This window comes from Vulpes vulpes, chromosome 14 (assembly GCF_048418805.1).
Source record: "Vulpes vulpes isolate BD-2025 chromosome 14, VulVul3, whole genome shotgun sequence".
Lineage (NCBI taxonomy): Eukaryota > Metazoa > Chordata > Mammalia > Carnivora > Canidae > Vulpes > Vulpes vulpes.
Window position 1 is genome coordinate 27,247,452 of NC_132793.1, and position 22,738 is coordinate 27,270,189.

Genomic DNA, 22,738 nt, shown 5'->3' on the forward strand with positions numbered 1-22,738 from the left:
TTCTGGAAGTTTTGCTGCCTTCTCAGACCAGCACCCCCTTGTTGAGATCTGGTATTTGATGGTGAACACATCATCTGAGCTTCGATGTGGATGATCATCCCAATAGGTGGAGGGTGTCTCTGTTCTTTAAGGCCTGGCTGGATTCTAGACTCTAGGAGGTGGGGCATGTGGCTTTGGCTGGGGGTGAGGGATGGGGCAGGGCTTGTTCTGGTCCCTGGATAGGCATTGCCATCCTCTCTCTGAATGACAAGACTCAAGAGCTGCCTCCTGGCACTGGGAGCAGAGATGTCTGAGAACATGAGTGCCCTGCCAGCCTCCCTGCCCTGGGAGAATGGGTCAGAACAGCCCCTGCCGGGGAGGAAACGGAACAAGCTAAGGAGAGCGAGGCTGCAGGAGAGTGAGATGGGGCTGGGTGGCTATGCTCACTTGGCCAGTCTAGCCACAAGGACAGGCAGAGAGTTTGAGTGTGTGGCGGCCAGGCAGAGGGTCCAGAGTACAAATGGAGGGGTGCGGGGCAGTCCCACCGTCTGGCCTCCAGCACCATGCTCACATGCCAGCTGGTGAAGGATCCATGATGGGTGGGCCTCAAGTGCTCCCTACTGTGGGTCAAGTGGAGGTGCTTCCGCTTCCCAAGGGGTCAGCCCATTTCCGGGGGCCCAGACCACTGAGACCCCAGTTCCAATTCACCGGGGCAGACTTGAAACCAAACCCCACTGGCTTTGAACTCAAGCCACCTACCTGAGGAAAAAGCGAGATGTCCCCATGTGTGACAGCCTTTTTCTCCTGGGGCAGGGGGTACCAGTGGGAGCCCACTGCTCAGATCAGAGCAGCTGCTGCCAGTGTGGGCAGGAAGCGGAGGATAGGCTGGCTTCCCAGCCCCTGCCGAAGCTGGCCTTCATCCTCTAGTGTCTGGGACTGGCACGAAAGCCGCTCACTTAAAAAGCAGGAAGTTGGAGACAAGCCCGCAGCCTTGCTGGCTCACAAAGGCTCTGGGCAAATTCCAACCATCTGTAAATCTGGGGAAGACGACTAGCAAGTAGAGGGCATTCGCCAGAACAGGAAAAAAGCAGGGACACAGCAGAAGACACAGCAGAAGATAGGAGGGGGTGAGGGGTTGAGGGGATGCAGGGCAGGGGAAGGAAGATAGAGCTGAGTCTTGGGCCCCAACACCTCTTGGTTGCCTTTGGCAAAAAGCCTCTGGCCTGTTCTTCCCTGCAATCCCCACTCAATCCCTGCAGGAGCAGGGGGAGCCTGGCGCAGGACTGGCTAGAGGCACTTACTCATCAATAAACTGTTCACCGAAATGGAAATAAAGCACTTGCACCACCTCACGGTTGTAGGGCACTCCCACAAACATCTCATTAAGCTGCCCACATGGGAGGGGACGAGCCTGATCTCACTGTTCCTCACACCCAGTCTGCAGTCTCAGAGCTGACACCCCGGGAAGTGACACATCCATACTCCCCAAACCGCCCCCAGAGTCCCATCTCCAGGGCTCCAGGCTGTCCCTGGCCTGAACTTGGGCACCCTTGTGCTGGCATGACCCACTCTATTTTCTACAAAACACACACATTTTATTCAGCTGCTTTCACATGATTTCCCCTCCACCTGGCATATCATGTGGCGTTTCCTATCCCCACGGCTCCAACTCTACAACGCCAACCTGCCCAATCATTCAGTTCCATTCCAACACTAACTACCTGGAAGTAGCATAAATCCCACAGGTGAAAGGGCTCAATTCCATGAGACTGCCCCACTTCAGGTGCTAGCTGCAAACGGGGTGCCCATGCTGCCCACATTTCTGCCCGGCCAACTACAAATTTAGGGATTTACACCACACGCCCGTCAGGTTCAATATTTTGCTAGAAGGGCTTGCAGAACTCAAAACACTTAAGGATACAACCCCACAAACAGTAAAATGGAAGAGATGCATAGGACGAGGCATGGGGGAGGGAGGTGCGGTGCCCCCCCAGCCCTCTGTAGGTGCATTGCCCTCCTAGCACCTTGTGGTGTTCACTCAGCTTTCGGAGAAGCTGAATCCTTCGTTTCTGTTGTGTAGGGACGGGCCCTTAGCAGCTCCCCCCTCTCCCCTGGGGGGCCCTAACTGCCACTTCATTAGCATAATCTCACAGGGTATCAAAAGGGAATCCTTGTGAACAACAAAAGACACTCCTATCGGGATCCCTGGGAGGCTCAGCAGTTTAGTGCCTGCTTTTGACCCAAGGCGTGATCCTGGGGTTCCAGGATTGAGAGCCCCACATCGTGGAGCCTGCTTCTCCCTCTACCTGTGTCTCTGCCTCTCTCTCTCAGTCTGTCTCTCTCATGAATAAATAAATAAAATCTTAAAAAAAAAAAAAAAAAGACACTATCAGGAAATTCCAAAGCTTTTAGAGGAACTGGGGACAAAACCCAAGTATTTATCTTAGCACACATTCACTTCCTTCAACGTTCTAATTACCAAAATTCTACTCTTCATATTCAACCATCTGACAAAGCTCATTCAGTGCAACTCTCTGGCGTGTGAGCTCCCAGAGTCAGGGGAGTGCCCTGGCCAGCCCTGTAGACTCCAGGAGTGTCAGGCCAAGGGGCAGCAGGGGCAGCTGGCCAAGAGCTGAATGATGCCTGTTTCAGCTTATGTGCCATCACACCTCCCCTCTGGGCCAAGGAAACATTAGTAAACATCCCAGACAACACTGATTCTTGCCTCCAAGATGGCACCATCCTCAAGGTGGAGGCAACTGGGCACTGCTCTAGGCTCTCGCTAACCAACAGCTGGAAGTGTTGAGAGGTGTCAGAAGAGCTTGGCAAGAACTGCTCTCGACAGCTCCTCTGTGGATGGAAATTACATGTGGAGATAAAGCTGCATTCACATCAGACTGTGATTAGGTTCCCAAACCAAATGTCCACTTTTAGAGCTGAAGGCATCTAGAAGTATGTGGAAAAGAGGCAAGATCACTTGGACGAATGTCCCACATCACCTACACTGTGGCTAGTGCCTCCGGGCAGCACCTGGAGTATGTAGGTCATACCTCTTGCAAGCGAAACAGAAACAGGACTGCAGGTGTTCCCCAAGCTCTTGGGGTAAGTCAAGGCCAGAGGTCCATGGCCAGAGTCCACCCCTCAGAATTGGTGCACAAGGACAGAGTGTCAGGAGTGATTAGTAACCACATAAGGCTATTTATTTTATACAGGGCTCTGTACAAAATATTTACATGTATTCTTTACAGAATAGTAAACCACCGGAAGGTAAAAGGATAATGCTTTCTTCTCACTGGCAGGGAGAATCTTGACATCAGCAAAGCTACAAAACAAGTGAACCCCCTCTTTAGGCCACAACAGACCCATGTGCCACTTGCTTTCTGGGATCCAAAGGCTGTGGCCCCGGGACCCTGATCCCATGCCCCTCCTTCCCTCTTCCCCATCAATTCCTTCAGTATTTATAGACAGGCCCCAGTGCTGTGGCAGGAGGCACCAAAGCTGCTATCTACCTGTAGAGGTGACAAGGGGGCAAACTTGCCAGGGGAGAAGACTGGGACCATCTGTCATATCACCACCTCTGGGTCCTGGAAGAATTTCCTTGGTCTTTACAAATCCACCACTATCCAGATTAATCCATCCACATTACACTTACCCCAAGTGGGACTCCTGCTGTGGAGAATAACCCACCACTCTAACCTTCTGGTTTAAAGTGCTTAGTGTCACGTCAAGTGACTCGGTGAAGCCGCCTCTCTGATCTCACTGCTCAGGGCCTGCGGCTGCCTGGCACACTAAATGCCCTCCACTATGTGGTCTGGGTGTGCTACGGGAGAGGACTTCTGGCATGTTCACTTTAAGAAAACACCTGCCAAGAGAACAGTGCCCAAGAGACCAAGAAAATGAGAGCATGTGGCTGCTTCATACTATACACATCAATTCTTTAAAAGCAGCAAAAGGCACTTTTTTTCAAGCCAGAGTTAATCTCAAACAAACTTGGTTTCGCTTACAGGAAAGCTATCCAGAAGGACTGAACGGTCGGTCTTGTCCCCTGAGGCCTGGAGAGCCCCCAAGAAGCCCGGGGCAGGAGCTGGCTGTTCTAGGTTTCCACCACACCCTTCAGACTGCAGTGTGTCCCTTCTGGTTGCCAACAAGGTCCAATGATGTTTTCAACCAGGAAGGAGAGACCAGCAGTTGAGATAAACTGGTTCCCAAAAATGAAGCCAAGGTAGTGAGTGGGTACCTACTTGGGAGGAGAAAAGTGGTCAGAAGGAAACAGAAGGGAAGGAGAGTTCTGGAAGTGTGGGGCTGTGAACACACAGCAGCTCTAGCTCAAGTGAGATGTTAAACAGCTAAGAAGAAAGGAGACTTCAGGGTCTCAGAAGCCTATCTTGGTGATGAGGACTATTTTTCCCGTAAAGGAACTATTGTTTTCAAGTGAGGGTACTTTACATGTTGGGTATATGTGATTCTAAAAATAGTAATAAAAGTGTCCTTTAAAAGCAACATAATGTGGCTTATGGAAGAGAATAGGGAGGAAAAAGAAAGAAGACAGGCAAAACCAGTTCACACCTGGGCCCTATAGCCTTCCTGTTTGACTGGAAATGCCCAAGTGATTTCTAGGCTGAAAATAGGTAGGATTTACCCAGTAACCTAGTTCACATCTGTCTGATTTCTGACCAGCTAACAGAGCTGCTCTCGAGAGGGGCCCATCTTGTTCCTGGCTAGCAGCCTGTATCCCTCACCTTCGGCCCGACTTCCTTGGCGGCAGCTCCCTCCTTCTTGGACCAGCGGCAACAGATGGAACAGGAGGAGCCGCCAGGAGGGCACTTGGTGGCCCAGCTGACTTACTACTGGGCAGCCAAGATGGTCCCCAGTAACCAAGCCCAGCAGATACCTGCGGCCACTGACAGGTCAAGAAGCCCATTCTGTCTGCTGAGTGAGGCAGCAGTGGCGTGCGCTGGGAAGCCTGCTGGGACGGAGCCGAGGCTGGGCCTTCAAGCACCAGCGGCAGACTGCTCAGCGGCTGACTGCTCAGCGGCCTCTGCTCGCCACTGCCTCTGAAGCAAAGGCAAACCCTGGGCGGGCGGGGCTGGCAGGAATAGAAAACCCTTGACAGAAACCCTTTTAATAAAGGAAATTCCACCCCCTCCCAATCCTTCCATGGAAGGGTGAGACCTCAACGTACTGGAAGAGGAAGCTTCCTCTCCGGCATTTAGGGGAAGAGCTGCAGTTGAAACTTAGGAGCCCACTCCAGGGCACTTTTCACCACAGCCAGGGCAGCCGCTCCAAGTGCCACTGTCAGCCCCATCACCGCCAGTTTCACAAAGCGGTTGGTCCTTGGTTTGGTCAGGACATCTTTCGTTCGCTCCTCAGAGCGCAGGAGCCCCCGAAACCGCTGTCGCAGCACCATGTCAGGCCTCTGCTGGGCTGATGCCAGCTCAAAGTCTTTGAAGGTAGAGGCGGCCGTCCTGCAGCAGGGAAGGAGACAGAAGAAGGAAAAAATATGAAAAAAGAGAAGGAAATTAAAACTGGATTATTACAGAGGCTGAGGGCAGAGCCATCCACTGCTCAGAAGGCTCTTCTTGATCAAGACCCAGGAAAGCTGAAGGAGGGAGTCTGCTGGCCTGAGCTCAGATCTCTGCAAACATCCCCCAGCCCTGTCCCCAGCAGACACAATCTTCCACCATTTCTGCTCACTTACAGACACCCAGTTCAACCAGAGCCTTGGCCTCACTCACTTCTCAGCCTGCTGTTGGGCAGCTGCCTTCCGGGCAAGTTCTGATGGGGGAAACTGAACAAACAGGTCTCCGGCTCTACTGATCAGTGTCTCATAGGGCAGGTCCTGAGGGATCTGGGACAAGAGGTGGTGGACCGAGGCCATGTCACAGTCACAATCCAGGACTTCCTGCTCTCGATACAACACGATCTGTGGAGAGCAAGGCCTTGTATCAGAGACCAGGACACACACGGCCTTCACCGCTTGCATGTCATTCTCCTTAGAGATGAATTTAAATTGGTAGCAGACAGCAAACTCTTGTATCCATCCGGGAAGGGATAATGTACATGAGTGCTTTTCCCAGGGGGCTGGCCCTTCCTGCTACAGGCAAACTTCCACCCCAGGATGTGGAAGGCCAATCAATGAAATGAAGGAGGTTCTTTTAGGAGGAAGAAAAGGAAAGGGATGGAGGACAGACTCTTGGAGCTCCAGTACAGAAGAAATGGTTCAAAGCAGTCGAAGAACAGTCTTGCTCCCCTTTCAAGAGCAGTGAAGGGTGTCCTTGTGCTCCCATCTCCACCCTGACCTCCACAATTCAGGCCCTCCTAAGATAAGGAGCCCCACCAAACCCCGTTAGTATTCCCCTGAAATACCACACTTCTTCCCTCTCCAGCCTGGAGATGGCAGTCTGTACTAGTTCCAAAACATGTCAATAGGAACACAGACAATTCATAACACATACGAGCATTTTAAAGGTTCAGAAGACTCATGCAGTAAACAGATCTCTTTATAACTTGGTTTAACCAAGCATTTCCCAAACCTATTTTTTACACGGAACTTTTCTTTCCCTATGACACTCCCATTAACACTACACAGAACGGTGTCCAGGGGCATCAGTTTGGGAAATGCTTTTTCTCATCTTTCCATAATCACCAGGTTTCCCTGGAGGGAAAATGATAACGATGGAGTGGGTGATGGTGAACTTAATTATTGCCTTGAGGCCTATACCTACCACAGCTGCAAAGTAAATGGGCATCAGTGGGTGGCAGGCCAGGAAGAAGTCATATAACCGCACAACGTGCCTGAAGTCAGACAGGACGTGCCCAAACCAGGTGATGAGCCAGCTGAGGGCAAAGATGGTTCCTACCTCAGCGCTAGGAGCAAAGAAATCCACATGTTAGGTTTTTCCCTGATGGGCTGTCCCTTCCTGCTCTCTGGGGCATCCTTGTCCTCAGTGCTTATGAGAAGGAAGAATTTGGGAAATATATTCTCTGGAAAATTCAGCCACCTTGGAATTCAGCATCTTCTCACAGAATACAAAGTCCTTAAAACATACCCACCATCGTGACACTAATACTACGATGGGGTCCTGGTTGCCTTATTTCGCTGGCTGCTTTCCTAATGGTTAACCAGTATCAATTACAGGAGGAAGAGTAGCTCTGTTCACAGAACTATACTATCATTTTCTTTTTTTCTTTTTTTTTAAAGATTATTTATTTATTTATTCATAGAGAGGCAGAGACACAGGCAGAGGGGGAGAAGCAGGCTCCATGTCGGGAGCCTGACGTGGGACTCAATCCAGGGTCTCCAGGATCACGCCCTGGGCTGCAGGCGGCGCTAAACCACTGTGCCACCGGGGCTGCCCTATACTATCATTTTCTTTCTGAGAAAGTCCTATACATTTTTGGTGGACACAGGCACATATTCTTAGGCTTAAACACACAACTGTATTAATTGTTCAGTTAACATAAGATGATCGAAACATCTTAAGACATAGCCATTATTAAAAGAAAAGAAAAAAGAGTGAGGCATTGGCCAAGGACACATTTCCAATTACAGGGAAGAGAAAAAAAAAAATCGTGAGATTTGTAAAGCAATGTTTCTTCTCCTTGGAACCTGGTGAATAAAACCCATGGATGGCCGTGTCCTTCTCAACTCGTGACCCTACAGTAGTGTGTATATGTACTTTTCTTGTAGCAATAACCTCAAAGTCCACCTCAGCATACTCACCTTCCCCACCACTCCCCACCAGATGTAACCTCAAGGCATGCACGGTGATACATCTTGTATCCCCACAAGAGCACAGTATCTAAAAAGTGCTCCCAGACTGTACAGAACTAAATTATCCAGATTGCTGACAAACAGAAAGGACAACCTGGAAGAACTCAACGCTAATCAACATATGATGGTGGTGAGATTGAGCTGGACTTGTGAGGAAGAGACGAGGGCCAGGAGAAAGACAAAGGGGGGTGTATTAGCGTGCACATGTGTGTACATAAGTGGAGATGCATATATACCTCTGCATGAAGTCATGGAGCTCTGGATTCACCTGGTCAATGATGGGCATCAGATAGTTTAATATATGCTTGGTGTTGTCCATTGTTGGATCCATGAAATCCCTGGATGGAGATAATTCAATAGCTTGGTCAGACTAAACACTCAGATGAGGGCCGAAGGGGTTTTAACCACTCAAACCACACAAGGGCCAGTGGGGTTCAAACCACTGGAAACACTGACTAGAAAATGGGCCAAGGAGTTATCCCCGGGGGGGCTTGGGGAATGATACCCATCCTCTTATATTCCTCTGCACTGGTACCTGAGGTGGTGGGTAGACAATTTTTCTACCAGGGATGTTGTCAGCCTCTCGCCTACCACCAGCAGAAATGTGACCACAATGTCATGGTACCCCTGGTAGTAGTGCAGCTGAGGGTTGCGCTCCAAGATGAGGAGGATGATGTCGATCAGCTCTTCCTGGAGGCCCTCTCTCTGCTTCTCTGGCATGCCTGGGGAGGGGAAAAGGGGATGCACTGGAATACACTGAGCAGCCTGGTAATGAGGAGAGGAAGACAGCAAAGGACTTGCAAAATGTTTAATAAAAAAATGAATCATGAGCAATTTGGCAACGCATATTAAAATCCACATACCGTCGATACTATTTGGCACATAGGAAAGAGCCACGGAATAGCAACTTTACAGTGGGGGAGACTGCAGATGTCATCTTAACCAGGCCGTCACAGCTGACCCTGCCAGGGCCATGACTACCCAATGGCATGAGCCTCCTGCTGTGCCACCCGGGAAGGAACTCAGGATTGCTTCTCTGGAATGCCTATAGGAGCACATCCACCTTAGTCTAAACACTAGACAACCCAAACTGAGGGAGATTTTATAAAAATAGCTGAGTCATAAAATACAAAGGAACTACTCCAGGGTCAAGGAGGCTAAGGATAGGATGACTGAATGGGAAATGCCTGCACTGTTTGTGTTTCCTTTTCCTTTAAAGGACATGACTGCAGAAAAGGGTTAGACCTGAATAACATCTATACATTAGCAGCAGTATTTTTCAGTGTATTGCTGACTTTAATAAGTGCAGTATGGTTATGCAAGAGCCTTATTTTAGGAACCACACCCTGAAATATTTAGGGGTAAGGGGACACCATGTCTGTAATTGATTCTTAAATAGTTCAGGAAAAAAAAGGGTGTGTTTGTATGTGTAGGAGAGAGACAAAGCAATACTAAAGCAAATACAGTAAAATGTAAGGAAATCTGCAAAAAAGGCATCTGAGGAATTCTTTGTCCCATTTTGCAACTTTTCTATAGCCATGAAATTATATAAAAATAAACAATTTAAGAGTTGCATGTTCTCCTCTAAACCCAACTAAGTATCACAGGAATATATCTTGATCCAAGATGTATCTAGAAACCCCTTCTCAAAAAGGCATTCTCTAAAAGACCCAATAAAAAGAAAATGGAGGGGATCCCTGGGTGGCGCAGCAGTTTGGCGCCTGCCTTTGGCCCAGGGCGCGATCCTGGAGATCCGGGATCGAATCCCACATCGGGCTCCCGGTGCATGCAGCCTGCTTCTCCCTCTGCCTGTGTCTCTGCCTCTCTCTCTATCTCTCTGTGACTATCATAAATAAATAAAAATTTGAAAAAAAAAAAAAAAAAGAAAATGGAGTAACTACTATGGTTAGGGAACGTAATCAAAGTGGTGAGAGAAGGGATCCCTGGGTGGCGCAGCGGTTTGGCGCCTGCCTTTGGCCCAGGGCGCGATCCTGGAGACCCGGGATCGAGTCCCACGTCGGGCTCCCGGTGCATGGAGCCTGCTTCTCCCTCCGCCTGTGTCTCTGCCTCTCTCTCTCTCTCTGTGACTATCATAAATAAATAAAAAAATTAAAAAAAAAAAAAAAAAGTGGTGAGAGAATAAGATTAACTCTGAATTTTCAGAGTAAGACAGGTCAGCTGAGCTCAGAAGGACTTGGAGAAACCACATGGAAAGTGCAGCTCACACAAAGAGCCTCACAGAGCGACATTCCCTAAGTGGAAGAGGCAGAAAAGGTTCAGAGGAGAAGCAGGCTGCCTAGGGAGAAACAAGGGCACCTGCCTGTGTGGTCTCATCCAAACCAGCAGGACAGGGAAGGGGACTGGGCAGACATTTTTGTCAAAAGCAAGGGGGCAGGCTACCGGCTATACCAGAATCATAAGTGTCTCCAGGGAGCAAGGGCATAAGCAAGATTTAAGAGGCAAAAATCCAAGCCGGGGCATGGTTTTGGAAGAGCGAAGCAATGGGTTTAGAAGCAATTCTCCCTTCTTCGTGGATCTAAACAAGGGCAAGGCTGTCAAAGGAAGAGAAATGGATCATTAACACGAGGTTTATTGCCCAGCTTCCTTCGTTGTGAACACAGAGACCATAGTTGGTCCTTCCTCTTAGGTTTTCTGGAATGGGAAACAATTTTTCTAACAGACCACTTAAACATGCAGGGAACGGCCTCCATTCCATTCCAGGGACCAACAGAGGCCTACATAAAATATCTCCATAAATCTAATCAAATGAAAACACGAAAATTCCTGTTAGTGTGCACTTGCAAAGCCATCTGCTTTTTAAAGCCAGGTGATGGCTCTAGCTGTCCCCACAAAATCTCTTCTGTGGCTCTGAAGGTTTTTGGGAAAAGCCTCTTGGTTTTTCATTCACCACCTCTAGGCCAAGAGAAAGTCCCAGCAGCCTGAGAGTACAAGGGGTCCCTGAGGGAGGCAGGGTCCTGTGCCAAGTCACAGCAGGTGTTGGGACAGAGGCACTAGCATGGGAAGGCAAGCGCAGCTGGGACAGGAACTCCCAAGGGACAGGGCCAGGGAAGCGTCTCACCAGGTGGGAACCGCCTTAAAGATCGCCTGACATCCAGCAGCACTTGCTGGTAGTCCTTGCTCACCTGCCGCAGGTTCTCCTCTGTGGGACAAAAAGGCACGTGTTATTGCAGGAACACCTGGGAAGCCAGACTGGGGCAAAAACATTCTGGTTTGACACCACAGGCCCAGAGGACCTACTTCAGCTTTTTTCTGAAGAGGACATGACACAAGAAAACCTTTGGAGAGGAGTCCCCATTTAGTTCCAAACATGCTGTTTCATTTGAGTTACAGTGACCATGAGAGGAGGGATACATGCTGTTGAGGCAGAAGCTGTAGCAGAGAAATTGGGAATCCAGGGCCTACTGAAGGCCACTCCTATGTGCCTCTGGGGGACTGCTCTGAATTTCAAGGTCCACATTGGTAAAACGTGGATGTTTCCTTCCATGTGTACCTGTTGGGTCACCACATGGATCAAGTGAGATCATGGAGGTGGAGACTACAGACCACTGGAAAAATCTGAACATCTGTGCAGCCTAGGGAATACTGATGTATAGGGAAAGGAGTATTAGGATAAACTCATACAAAGAGCCTCAGCTCTCTTGACCCTGACATCTTAAAGCTAAGACACTGCAAACAGGAGTTTGCATTCATCTGGTAAGTCCAGCACAGTGTGAAAGTACGGAGGCAGTCTCTAGCTGCTGGATATGAAAAGGCATACATTTCCCTCAACCCACACCGGCTGTAATAGAACGAGTACACACTTCCATCACAACCCAAATCCGAAGCTCCCAGAGGAGCATGTGTAATATTTCACCACACATACACTTCATCTGACAAAGAGCTGGGAAGTTTGGAATCTACAGAACATCATCTCAGGGTTTAGAGTGTGAAAATGGCGATGTCTTTTCCTTCCAATCGAAAGTTGACTGCTCTGAGGCAGCCAGTTTCAGAGATAATAACAAGTGGCAACTTAACACCTACTCAGCTGTGCCATGGCACTGTGAGCTTTATAACAGCAGAGGTGGTATGAATGGCCTCCAGCCCCTGGCACACAACAGGAGCACAACTAATACCTACCAAATGAATAAAAGAATCTCTAGCACCTGGACTTTTGCCATATGTAGCAAGAAAGCAACCAATGTTTGTTGAGCAAATGAATGACAAAGTGGATTCATTGTTCCGCAGTACTTTCTTTGTATTTTGTATTACATTCCAAGGAATTCCTTTTGCTGCATGGACCTTCCAAATTAGTTAAGTAGCAGATTTTCTTTTCTCTTTAAAATTTATTTATTTTAGAGAGAGAGCGAGGATGTGCACGCACAAGTGCATGGGGAAGAGGGGTAGGGGGGAGGAGGGAGGGAGGGAGGGAGGGAGGGAGGGAGGGAGGGAGAGAGAGAGAGAGAGAGAGAGAGAGAATCTCGAGCATACTCTCCACTGAGCGTGGGGTCCCATATGGAGCTTGGCTTGATCCCATGACCTCAAGATCAGGACTTGAGCCAAAATCAAGAATCAGATGCCCAAGCCACTCAGGTGCCCCAGTAAGTGCTTTTCATATAGTTATAGAACTTTATTTATTTTTTTAAGATTTTATTTATTTATTCATGAGCCACCCAGGGATCCCCAGTTATAGAACTTTAGAATTCAAAACTATCTTAAACTATCTGAGTATTTTCCAATAAAAAAAAAGTTTTGTTTTGTTTTGCTTAAGGACCAGAGAGGTATTCTCTCCCCATGGCCTAGTGTTTCTCAAAATGTAGTTCATCTGCACCAGAATTAGCTGAGATGATTGTTAAAACACATCTCTAAGTGAATAAAGAAACTGGAATACTAAACTGCCCTACCTAGCCAGTAAAAGCTACCTATTAACCTAATACAGCTCCTTCCAGTTTTTTTTTTCCTTCCAATTTTTGAAGAAAATTCTACTTATCAGTTTCAGAGTGGGTCCAAACATGTCCTAAAATGCTTTAGATTTACTCATCTTCTTCTTCTTCTTTTTTTTTTTTTTTAAAGACTTTATTTACTTACTTGAGAGATGGCAAGAGACCATCAGCAGGGGCAGGGGAAGTAGGCTCCCTACTAAGCAGGGAACCTGACATAGGGCTGGATCCCAGGACTCCAGGACTCCAGGACTCCAGGACTCCAGGATCATGACCCAAGCCGAAGGCAGACACCTAACGGACCGAGCCACCCAAGTGCCCCTAGATTTACTACTGGTTTAAAATAAGTATAAAAATCATAGATCCTGGGATCCCTGGGTGGCGCAGCAGTTTAGCGCCTGCCTTTGGCCCAGGGCGCGATTCGGGAGACCCGGGATTGAATCCCACGTCAGGCTCCCAGTGCATGGAGCCTGCTTCTCCCTCTGCCTATGTCTTTGCCTCTCTCTCTCTCTCTCTCTGTGTGACTATCATAAAAAAAGAAAAAAAAAATCATAGATCCTGGAGTTCTTCTGTTCTTGTATCCTAGACTAATTTCCCTCTAGAACCACCCCCCAACTGTTACCTGATACAGGAGGTGGGTCATTGGTGTTCACATTGAGGAGCTTAGGCCACACTTCCTGCCTGATCTCATCAGTCAGGAGCCCTCCTTCGCTGATAGCCATGCGTCTAAGGGCTGCCACATCAGTGGGGTCACTGTTCAGAGCCTGGTATATCTCTGCCACTTTCTTTTTCTTTTTGGCGTTAAAGTCTGCAAAACAAAGGGGAAAAGGTATTAGGCACATATTCAGCATGTATGCATTTTCTGTGCAGGGCTCAATCTCCTTATTTGGTTTGAGGTACAGGTAGGCATTTTTTTTTCCAGGTAGGCATTTTTAAAGCTGACCTACAGATATGTAATTAGTGCATAATGTGCCAAATACTAGGGAGATGTACCATGTAAGCAACAAGCAAGGAATTACGATTATAATACATGCTCAGTGAGTTCAGGCATATCTAACACTTCATGCTTGAGAACAGAATCGAATGCTTGTTCTTTCTTAACACCAAACTTCAAAGAATATACATATGTCTTCATATAATAATTTTTTTCTGTTGTTTATATGCATGTTACCAAAAGTCAGTAAGTCTTAAAACCACATGAGAAAAAATTCTCCAGTTACACGCTAAATACAACTGGTAACATATCAGAATAACAGATATTTTTTTCTTTCTTTCTCTCTCTCTTTTTTTAAAGTAGGCTTCATGCCCAACATGGGGCTGGAACTCGTGACCCAGAGATCATGAGTTGCGCGCTCTCTCAACTGAGCCAGCCAGGCATCCCTACACAGACATATTTTCAAAAGCAGAATATCAAAGACTATACCTGGGTCTCCAGTGTGGTTGGTGGTAAGAGAGGCATGAGAGTGTACACAAAGCAATTGTTTCATGACAACTACATTAATTACAGGGGATCAGAAGGTAATACTTTAAGCATCTTACATCCTTACATGATAGTTTGTGATTTATAACACTGGCATTTTACTGTGTTTAAATGTTTAAATTCCTTTTTAGCAAATTGGCTGAGAGTCTGTGGTTGATGTGTATTATACTGTAATTTTTCTATAGAAAAAAACAGTAATATGCTTTTACAGTTTAATGTGGAATAGCTAATTTTAGGAATAGCAAACACAAGAAAAGTTAAACAAGACAATACCAAAGAGATGTTATCAAACAGTGTAGTACAAGTGCCCCCAAAAAAGGTCAGGTGAGGCTAACTTGAGAAGGTCTTTCTGAAGAGTGCAATTTCAAAAGGAAGGGGGGATTTCAAGAGATGGGGTGGGGTATAGAGAAGAAAGGCTTGGAGACAAGAAACAAGGCCCTTTCATCTAACAGTACACAGACTCATTTAAGAAATATTTATGTAGTATATACTAGGTGCAAGACACTACAGTTAACATCAGTGGAAGGAAGGTTAAGCTTCAGAAGGGTCACTAAGCAGCTTTCCTCAGTAATATTCTGAGTCTACAAATTGTTTCCATGACAAAGACACACATTATTAACACCATGACAGTTGGGACTAATGGTCCTGGTTACCTACCCATGAGACAACTGTGACATACAAACCATACAAACAAGGGATCACTGGCTTGGAGTCCTGCGCACCTGGAGGTGCAGGTAGGAACAGCACACAGGTGACTCTTCACCCAGGTAAACCTGTTCTCCTGGCTAAACTGTTATTTTCCCTGGTAGCCTAGTAGGATGATCATCTGTTCCAGTTTGTCTGAGAGATTCCTGGTTTATGTCTATAGTCCTGGCATAATTATCCACAGAACCCCCTCCTGCTAACTGCATTCTCAGAAATGTCCAAGTTTGGATACTAAATTAAATGGTAACTCTATCTAGAAATCATGAAAAACCAAGTCTCAACTTCCTCTGTTAGCACAGTACCTAAGAAGTCTAACATTTGTTTATAAGGTGCTTCAAGTTGTTTTTTTTTAATACTTTATTTATTCATGAGAGACACAGAGAGAGAGAGAGGCAGGGACACAGGCAGAGGGAGAAGCAGGCTCCATGCAGGGAGCCCGACGCAGGACTGGATCGGGGTCTCCATGATCAGGCCCCGGGCCAAAGGCGGAGCCAAACCACCGAGCTACCCGGGCTGCCCTGGTGCTTCAACTTCTTATTGATTCAGAGCACGTGCATGAGTGGGGTGGGGGGTGGCTCCCAGAGGGAGAGAATCCCAAGTCAACTCCTCACTGGGCACGGAGCCCAATGTGGGGCTCATTCTCACAACCCTGAGATCACGATCAGCATATCGAGTTGGTTGCTTAACTGACTGAGCCACCCAGGTGCCCCAAGGTGCTTCAAGCTCTTGGCTGGAGTGTGTTTGTCCCTCCCTTCCTTCCCTCCCTCCCTTCCTTCCTCCCTCCCTTCCTTCCTCCCTCTTTCCCTCCCACCCACCTGCTCATTAGCCTACCCATTCACTTATCAATCCACCATTTAATGAGTCTCTACTTGTAGTAAGTGCTACACTGGGGACAGAAAGATGAATATGGCATCTCAGCCTTTGAGAGATTCACAGTAGGGAGGGACATAATTATTATATGACAGAATCATAAAGAATTATGAAAATCTAAAGGAAAGAAAGACTACTTCTGGAGCAACTGGGACAGGCTTCAATGAAAATATATTCCGCCACCTTCTTTTTAAATTTTATTTATTAGAGAGAGAAAGGGAAGGAGAGGCAGAGGGAGAAGCAGGCCCCTCCCCCAAGAGGCTCTGTCCCAGGACCCTGGGACCATTACCTGATCTGAAGGCAGACACTTAGCTCACTGAGCCCCTGGGCGCCCCCACTCTGTCACTTTCTTTTTCTTTTTTTTTTTTTTTTTTAAGATTTTTATTTTTTAAAGATTTATTTATTCATTATAGACACAGAGAGAGAGAGAAGCAGAGACACAGGCAGAGGGAGAAGCAGGCTCCATGCACCGGGAGCCTGACGTGGGATTCGATCCCGGGTCTCCAGGATCGCGCCCTAGGCCAAAGGCAGGTGCCAAACCTCTGAGCCACCCAGGGATCCCCTACTCTGCCACTTTCTTAAAGCTAACTTTGCACAAGGAAGATTGTGCTGAAGGAAGAGCATTCCAGGCAGAGGAGAGAGTGTGTGCAAAGCCTTGTCACGTGAAAGAAACATTGCATCCAGAAGCAGAGAGAAATCCTGTGAGGCTGGGAGGGTTATATAAAGAGAGAAAACAGAACCTGGAAGGACTGCAGGAAACGTGGGTAATAAGAGTCTAGGTTTTGGGATCCCTGGGTGGCGCAGCGGTTTGGCGCCTGTCTTTGGCCCGGGGCGCGATCCTGGAGACCGGGGATCGAATCCCACTTCGGGCTCCCGGTGCGTGGAGCCTGCTTCTCCCTCTGCCTGTGTCTCTGCCGCCCCCCCCTCTCCCTGTGTGACTATCATAAATAAATTTAAAAAAAAAAAAAAAAAAATAAGAGTCTAGGTTTTATCCTGCACTCAAGGGGAAGACAAGGAAGGAGGCTGGCTGGCTCAGTCAGCCAGAGTGGAACCCATGATTCTTGATCTCCGGGTTGTGGGTTCAAGCTTCACGATGGGTGCTGAGATGACTTAAAAATAAAATATGAAAAAAAGAAAGGAAGACAAGGAAAGAATTTCAAACTTTGGATCGGGGCTCAGCCAGTTAGTTAAGTATCTGCCTTTGGCTCAGCTGAGATCAACATTGTTGGGCTCCCTGCTCAATGGGGAGTCTGTTTCTCTCTCTCCCTCTGCCCCTCCCCCATTCGTGTGCACAGGTGCATGTGCTAATAAATAAAATCTTAAAAAAAAAAACAAAACAAACTTTGGATCCAAGGGTCATCCTTTAGAGGAGAAGGCTGTATGTGTTCAGAGAGAGACTGTAGACATGTAGAAGAAAATAAGTTGTTGGTTTTTTTTTAAAGATTTTATTTATTCATGAGAGACACAGAGAGAGACAGAGACATAGGCAGAGGGAGAAACAGGTTCCCTGTGGGGAGCCCAATGCGGGACTCGATCCCGGGACCCCCGGGACCACAACCCGAGCCAAGCCACAGGCTCAACCACTGAGCCACCCAGGTGCCCCAAAAACATTTTTTATATAATGACATAGGCTAAGATAATACATGGCAGGAATTGGATTAATTTCCAACAAAGAAAGAAAAAGCAAAAGATTTTATATATTTTTTTATTTTTAAATTCAGAATGTCCTTGCACTTTCTACACATGACAAATTAAGAACACTTAGAATGATAATATTGAATATTGCTTGAGGTAAGCTGACATTTAGAAATATTGTTGGGATGCCTGGGTGGCTCAGCGGTTGAGCACCTGCCTTTGGCTCAGGGCATGATCTTGGAGTCCCGGGATCGAGTCCCACATCGGGCTCCCTGCATGGAGCCTGCTTCTCTCTTTCTGCCTGCGTCTCTGTGTCTTTCTTTCATGAATAAATAAATAAAATCTTAAAAAAAAAAGAAAAAGAAATCTTGTTAACCTAGTTGCTAAGAGTGTGGAAATATTTCCTCAATTTGTTTAGACATATATCCACCCTACCCCATATATCCACCCCTTCTTCCCAAGTAAGCTATTCAGCAATCTGGGGGAAAGGAAAGCTATTGCTAGTATCTTGGAGGAAATAACACTATTTGCAATCAGCTGGATTTCCATTATGCTTTGGCAAATAATCTGCCAGAATTTTAACTAATTCTGAACTCAAACCACAGCTCCCATACTTATTTCTCCTAACACTCTGCTCCTACTGTTTTTAATTCTGCATTTCAAAATTTACTACTATCTTGTTTTTGGTACTCTGTGGGAACTCAACAAATATGTGCAAAATAAAATAAATAATTTAGCTTAGCTATCGTTCCTGGAAAAAAAGTGGCCTATAGTAAATGACATTATCTTCCCCCATACCACTGTTAGGGATAGGCTCAGTCACAACTCTAAATATACATGTAGACACTCTGGCCTTTTTCTAAAACTACTGGTATTTCACAAAGTAGGATATGGCTCAAATGTGGACTTTAGCTGCTGTCTGTTTAGGTTCCACTATCAACCCCACAATCGAGTAATTAATTGGTAGTGACACATGAGGAAGGCATGCGTATATGTGCCACTTGTCCCTTCAACAAAAAATTAATTGCCTCTAATATATAGGCTCTCATTGTGACGTTAAAAAGGAAGAGAAAACAGAAAACTCAAAATAAGCTGGAGATGTATAAATTATAGAGTGATAAGGACAACTGCTAGGCTACAGAACAAGGAAGAAAAGCTTAGCAGAGTCTCAGCTAAACAACTAGTTTCATCTCAGAAAGAGAAAAATCATAGACCTATTCATGGGATGCTCAGGAAAACATTAAAATTAATGTCCACTATCTATTTTACTTTAAGATAAATTTTATGGGGGATTCCTGGTGGGCTCAGCGGTTTGGCTCCTGCCTTTGGCCCAGGGTGTGATCCTGTCCCACATCAGGCTTGAGTCCCACATCAGGCTCCCTGCATGGAGCCTGCTTCTCCTCCCTCTTCCTATGTCTCTGCCTTTCTATGTGTCTCATGAATAAATAAATAAAATCTTTAAGAAAAAAAAAAAGAATGCTATATTTGGGCTTAGGATAAAAGCTCATATTTCTTTTGGTGTGGCATCTATGTAATCCAAATCTCCCTGAATCCTTTCTTCTCCAGTTTCTATTTGCCCCACTTAAAACACAGATGTAGGGCAGCCCGTGGCTCAGCAGTTTAGTGCCACCTTCAGCCCAGGGTGTGATCCTGGAGACCGGGGATCAAGTCCCGCATCAGGTTCCCCGCATGGAGCCTGCTTCTCCCTCTGCCTGTGTCTCTGCCTTTCTCTCTCTCTTCTCTGTGTTTCTCATAAATAAATAAATAAAATCTTAAAAAAAAAACCAACACAGATGTATTATACCCTGCCTGGGTGGCTCAGTCAGTTAAGTGATTGATTCTTGATTTCAGCTCAGGTCAGGTTGTGATCTTGGGGTCATGAAATTGAGTCAGGCTCCATGCTCACTGGGGAGTCTGCTTGACATTCTCTGTCTCCCTCTCCCTCTGCCCCACCCCAATCTCTCTCAAACAAATAAATAAATCTTAAAAAAAAAAAAAAAAAGATTTCTCTCCTCCCTCTGCCCTTCCCCCCTGCTTGTATGCGTACCCTATCTCTCTAAAAAAAAAAAAAGAGATGTATTAGATATTCCAAAGCTGATACTTTCTAAACTCCACTATAGTAGAGGTGCTGGCTATCATAATCACGACAGAATAAAGTGACTATCCTATAGGTGGCTGCAAAATAGAAGACACTGCTATTAAAAAGGAAAAAAAAAAAAAAAAGCCTGATGGCCTGATGTCTGAAAAGTAATTCTCAACAAAGAAAAAAAATAATATAGGTACTACTTGGCCTGTTCTCCATTAAAACGATCAATTTATTAAAAGAACTGAAGCAGTGGTCCTTAACAGTTCAGATAAGGAAGGCTGAGCCCATTACTGTCTCACACCTCTCCCAACTCTGTCTATAGAACCCAGATAAAGATCTTCCCAGCAAGAGGTTTCTCCAAAAAACATCTGGGTTGGGGAACTTAACATACAGGGAAAGGACAATGAGAAAAGATAAGCATTAGCTATGCTTCCGTTAAAAGTTTTCCAGGGGGGCCTGGGTGGTGCAGTTAACTGTCCAACCCTTGGTTTTGGTTCAGTCATGATCTCAGGGTTGTGAGATCGAGCCCTGCATCTGGCTCCATGCTTAGTGGAGAGTCTGCTTGAAGAGTCTCTCCCTCTGCTCCCCGCTAAAATAAATAAATAAATAAAAAATTAAGAAAGCTTTCCATATCAACAAAATACATATTAGTGACTTAGATATACACATTAATGAAATCTTGTGTGAGAGTACCAGATTCCATACTATTATTTGGTTTAAGCTTGCATATCAAGAAAGCTTTACAGTCTTTTATTATTATCATTGTTATTTTATTTAAGTAAATTTTACCCCTTCGAATTTACAACCCTGAAATCAAGAGTTGCATGCTCTACCAACTGAGCCAGCCAGGTGCCCGGAGAAAGCTGTATAGTCTTTCAAAAGAAGTTAAACTCAAACCAAGCAATATTAGCCTAAATCAAAACAACAGAAGACCCAGCCAGAGGGGAGACAGATTCCCCTAAATAAACACTCTCTCTCCCATCCCTCGAACTCCTAATGTGGACACTGGAGATTAACTTTAAATTTTATGTTTGAACTTCATACCTGTACCAGATAAAGACAGTGGGAAAAACCTTACCTTACTTGGAGTAAGGTTCCTATTAAAAACAAAATAAAACAAAGTAACCTCTGTTTCTGGAAGTCCTAATTAGTTTCAACAAACAGTATCCAAATTAGAGATCCATTAACTACCTGAAACATGAAGACAAGCATGTATTAAGAAAAACTGCTTGGGGCTCCTGGGTGGCTCAGTCAGTTAAGCATCCGACTCTTGATTATCAGTTCAGGTCTTGATCTCAGGGTGGTGAGTTCGAGCCCCCAGTTGGGCTCCGGGGAGCCTACTTAAAAAAACAAAACAAAACAAAACAACTGCTTTATCCCAACAATAAAAATACTCTAGAGAGTAAACCGATCTGATCATAAAGTCTACGAAGAAAGGCTTCCAGTATTAGTAACTTTACTAACAAGTCTCCAATATGATTAAAAGCAGAACAAAAACTCTCACCTCTAAATTCTTCCCAGAGAAGCAAAACCGGGGAAACTGGGTTAAATTCTCACAACCTAGGCCAGCCACACTACAACAGGTCACAAAACTCATACTACTCAGGGCACTATTAGGCCATGAGGACAGATGTCATACAAAAACACCAGCAAAGTGTTATAAGGCCAAAGGGCCGACAGAAGTAATATGAGGAGTGAATAGGAGGAAAGGAAGATAACAGAAGATGAGCACAGAGACACAAGATGTGGACACCAGGTGCTTCACCAAAAATGTGGGTTGAATGTGTGGTTGGTTCTATTATGGGCAGCACCCATCAGAGGATGGAAAACTGGGAAAGCTACCTTCATCTGAGAGGAAAAAATAGATTATTCTCCGTGGTACAGGGTACACAACAACTTTAAGTGCCGTGTTTTAATCGTATGTAAAACATATTCCAAAACAGTGCACAACGAAACCATGATTTCATAGAAATTACTGCTTAACATGAAACTATAAAAATCTGGGATCTTTTATACAATTAAGTAACGTTAAATTAGGCGGCACAGGATGGAGACAGAAAGTAGATTAGTGGTTGCCGGGAGCTTCGGGGAGTGATGGGGGTTTCTTTTTGGAATTAGAAATATTCTGGAATCAGACAGTGGCTGTGACTGCACACAACACTGTAAATGTGCTAAGAACCGGTGAACCGTACATTTTTAAAAAGGCTGGATTTTTATGGCAATTAAGTCTGTAGTACGCGTACACCGCATAAATCAAGCCGGCGAGAGATGAATGAAGTTTGGGAAACGTGCCTTACAACTAGGGAGGAGGCGCCGGGAGTGTGCGGACGTGGCGGGGCGGCCGCGGGCCGGGGATGGAGGCTCCGTTCTCCCAGGCGAGACGGAGCCGGACCAGATCCCCGGCCCGTCCTTCGCACTGGGGACGCGAGTCGGCCAGCAGGGTTCCTCCGGTCTCCGCAAACGCTGACTCCCCAACTCCAGGGTCGCTTTCCTTTCAGACGTGACCGGGCCCAGCACCCTTCTCCTCTCCCGCCGTCCGGACCCCGACCCGCGGCGCTGCGCGCACCTCGCGCGGCCCCTCGGGCCCCCCCAGCCGCGGCCCCCCCGGACGCCGCCTGCGCTCGGGGCCGCTCCTCCGACAGCTGTCCCCGGTCTACTCCCCGCAGGGCCGCGCCTGCCCCGAGGGCCGTCGCCGAAGGTCGCTCCTCGGCGCCCCCGCCGGCTTCCGTACCTGTCTTCTCCGCGCCACAGTCCCAGCGGCTGGAGGTGGGGCCGTCGCCCTGCGCACTCCGGAGGGCCATGTCCCGGGGGCCCGGGCCCGGGCCCGAGCCCCGGCTGGTGGCAAAGCTAAGAGGAGACGCGGCTATGGCCGCGGGACCCACGGTCGGCTACGCCGGACAGGGTAGAATCGGTCAGCCCGCGGCGCGCAGGCGCGCAGGCGTCCCCGCGCGGGCCCCGCCCCCGCGCCGGCACGTGACCGGCCGCTACGCCGGGCGGACGGCGGTCGCGGGGACAGGCGCGCAGGCGCCCTAAGCGTCGAGAGGGAGCGCTCGGGGAGCGCGCTGGTTGTATTACAGAGCGTGGCACCCTTGAGGAAGTGTGTTCAGGACCAGATTTTGCCGTTCCTTTTGCCCCTCTGTAAAACGATAAAGTACTAAACTCATGGAATTATTGGGAAGGTGCTTAGAAGCATATTGTAACTGCCCCACAATTAGGAGCTTTTATTTTTTTATTTACCAAGGATTTTACCTCCATCTGCCATCCCCACACGG

General features: G+C 47.1%; 1 protein-coding gene across 3 annotated transcripts; it reads right to left on the reverse strand.

The window, feature by feature from the left end:
• Window positions 1-3,154: 3,154 nt before the first annotated feature.
• TBC1D20 (TBC1 domain family member 20) lies at window positions 3,155-22,445 on the reverse strand. Of its 3 annotated transcripts, none has more exons than XM_072736172.1 (9): window positions 22,198-22,439; window positions 20,658-20,806; window positions 13,313-13,498; window positions 10,833-10,913; window positions 8,289-8,475; window positions 7,990-8,091; window positions 6,705-6,846; window positions 5,715-5,902; window positions 3,155-5,444 (listed from the first exon to the last, which is right to left on the reverse strand). In XM_072736172.1, the coding sequence occupies exons 3-9, from the start codon at window positions 13,410-13,412 to the stop codon at window positions 5,189-5,191; spliced, it is 1,056 nt and encodes a 351-aa protein (XP_072592273.1). In that variant the 5' UTR covers window positions 13,413-13,498; window positions 20,658-20,806; window positions 22,198-22,439; the 3' UTR covers window positions 3,155-5,188. The 3 variants fall into 3 exon arrangements, with proteins under 3 accessions (XP_072592273.1, XP_072592274.1, XP_025841922.2); XM_072736173.1 differs by having other exon boundaries at window positions 20,658-20,803; window positions 22,198-22,429; XM_025986137.2 differs by lacking the exon at window positions 20,658-20,806 and having other exon boundaries at window positions 22,198-22,445.
• Between the last annotated feature and the right edge of the window lie 293 nt (window positions 22,446-22,738).

What these genes read in the sequence shown, in the direction of transcription:
- TBC1D20 (XM_025986137.2), bottom strand. Translation starts at nt 22,267, where the DNA reads ATGGCCCTCCGGAGTGCGCAGGGCGACGGCCCCACCTCCAGCCGCTGG. An exon ending in TGACCCACCTCCTGTATCAG is followed by an intron (nt 10,914 to 13,312) that starts GTAACAGTTGGG and finishes TTTGTCCCACAG; the next exon opens with AGGAGAACCTGCGGCAGGTG. An exon ending in CCATTTACTTTGCAGCTGTG is followed by an intron (nt 5,903 to 6,704) that starts GTAGGTATAGGC and finishes TGCTCTCCACAG; the next exon opens with ATCGTGTTGTATCGAGAGCA.